Raw genomic sequence first — 2,135 nt, 5'->3', positions numbered from 1 at the left:
CCCCGTTCCTGTCCCCCTCCCCATTGCCAGCACCTCTTAATTTAACTGGCACCGTGGGGCCACGCGTCCTGGGGGAGGCCTTGTGCGCCGTGGGGGTGCTGGAAATGGGGAAACTGAGGCAGGGAGGAGCTGTGCCCCCACTGCGGCTCCAGCCCCGCTCCTGACTGCAGCCCTGGCCCTGGTGGGTGCCCAGCCCACCCTCCCTGACCACCGCGTCTCCCTCGAGACCGGAGCTGTCTTCGTCCACGAGCTGGAGCGGGAGCTGTTCCAGGAGGCCTTCCTCAGCGAGAGCGAGGAGGAAGATGGTGAGGGCTGGGCCCAGGGGAGCGGGGCAGGGGGTGACCTGCAAGGCTGGGCTTGGGGGGGGGCCAGGACTGATAATGATGGGGCACTGACTTACACTTGTCCCTGGCAGGCATAACTCAGGTTGGCTGTGTGTCCATCCCTCCTGGCCCCCACCTGTCCATCCATCTGCCCATCCGTTCATTTTTTCGTTCATCCATCTGTCCATCCATCCATCCATGCAGCCTTGCATGCCCCTACCCCTGCACCCCCCTGCCCCCCCACACCCCCATCCCTGCATCCACCCGGGGACCTCCTGCCCGTGAGCACCGCACCACCCCACCTGCCTGGCGCACGTAGCAGGGGGGTACCCCATTTTAGGGACGTTCCACTCAAAAAGAGGAGCAGGATGCTCCATGGGCTCACCCCGATGGGGACATGTGGCCTGGGGGGGGGCCTTGCACTGCAGAATCCGGCCTGACGGCACATGCATGTCCCATGTCCTCATGTCCCCACGTCTGTCTGTGCATCCTGGCACCCAGGAGCCACCCCCATCACCTTCCATGCCCAACTGCGGGGTCACCCCGACCTGCCCCGGTGGCTGCGCTGCGCCCAGCGTGGACCCTACAGCTCGGCTTTCCTCTATGGCAGCCCCACCGCTGCGGAGGTGGGCACGCACGTCATCGAGGTAAGACCAAAGTGCACGGCCCTGTGCAAAGTGCACGACCCCATTCAAAGTACGTGACCCTGTGTGAAGCTGTGCATGGCCCTGTGCAGAGTGCATGGCCCTGGGCAAAGTATGTGACCCCTTGCAAAGTGCATGGACTCATGCAAAGCATATGATCTTGTGCAAAGTGCACGGCCCTCGGCAAAGTGCATGGCCTTGTGCAAATTGCACGACCTTGTACAAAGTGCTCAAGGCCATGAGAAGTGCACGGCCTTATGCAAAGTCTATGGCCCTGTGCAAAGTATATGACCTTGTGCAAAGTGCATGGCCTTGTGCAAAGTACACGACCCCAAGCAAAGTGTACGACCTTGTGCCAAGCGCAGGGTCTCGTGCAAAGTGCCCGACCTTTTGTTAAGTACATGACCCCGTGCAAAGTGCATGACCCCGTGCAAAGTACATGACCTTGTGCAAAGCACACGGCCCTGTGCAAGGGCTTGGCACAGGGCGGTGGCATCAGCCTCCCGGAGCCATGCATTTCCCCATGCAGGTGCTGGCGTCCAACCGGCTCACCTACGAGACAGTGGCACAGCGGCTCATCATCTCCATTGTCCCCTCTCCAGGTGAGGGTTCCCCCCCCCCCAAAAAAAAAAAAAGCTCTGTCCCCGAGCCCCATGGGGGGACATGCAGCGGGTACCCCGCATCCTGCAGGGGGGGATCCACCGTACCAGGGTGAGTTCCTGGTGGGGAACCGCAACGTGGAGGAGCTGCTGCCGGCGGCCGCGCGGGAGCAGTTTGTGCAGGCGTTGTCCGGCGTCTGGGAGCACGACGACCTCCGCATCATCAACGTCACCTCAGCTCTGGACCGGGGGGGCCGCGTCCCGCTGCCCATCGAGGGGCGCAAGGAGGGGTACGGGGCCAGGCTGGGGGGGGGGTGGGGAGTGGTGATGGGGGAAACGTGGCTGGATCCACACGGCGGGGTGTGGGGTGGTCTCAGCCCGCGCTGTCTGTGCCATGCAGGGTGTACGTGAAGGTGGGCTCCCACGCCGCCTTCTCGCCGTGCCTGGTGGCCGCCAGCTCCCCCCAGAGCCAATTCCGCTGCCGCCTGGGCCAGCAGCCCCTCGCCTCCTGCTATGACACCTTTGCACCCCACTTCGCCATCCGCTGGTGCAACCTCACCCTGGTGAGA

General features: G+C 63.5%; 1 protein-coding gene across 1 annotated transcript in view; it reads left to right on the top strand.

Moving 5' to 3' along the window:
- SGCA (sarcoglycan alpha) overlaps positions 680–2,135 on the top strand; it is a 4,028-nt gene continuing 2,572 nt past the window's right edge. The window contains exons 1-4 of the mRNA XM_021377615.1: positions 680–970; positions 1,497–1,569; positions 1,658–1,856; positions 1,967–2,129. Of these exons, the coding sequence (XP_021233290.1) occupies positions 770–970; positions 1,497–1,569; positions 1,658–1,856; positions 1,967–2,129 (636 nt within the window). The 5' untranslated portion in view covers positions 680–769. The remainder of the gene's footprint in view (positions 971–1,496; positions 1,570–1,657; positions 1,857–1,966; positions 2,130–2,135) is intronic.

This window comes from Numida meleagris, chromosome 26 (genome assembly GCF_002078875.1).
Source record: "Numida meleagris isolate 19003 breed g44 Domestic line chromosome 26, NumMel1.0, whole genome shotgun sequence".
In the NCBI taxonomy this organism is placed as follows: Eukaryota; Metazoa; Chordata; class Aves; order Galliformes; family Numididae; genus Numida; species Numida meleagris.
This window is presented reverse-complemented; position numbering and strand designations above follow the sequence as displayed.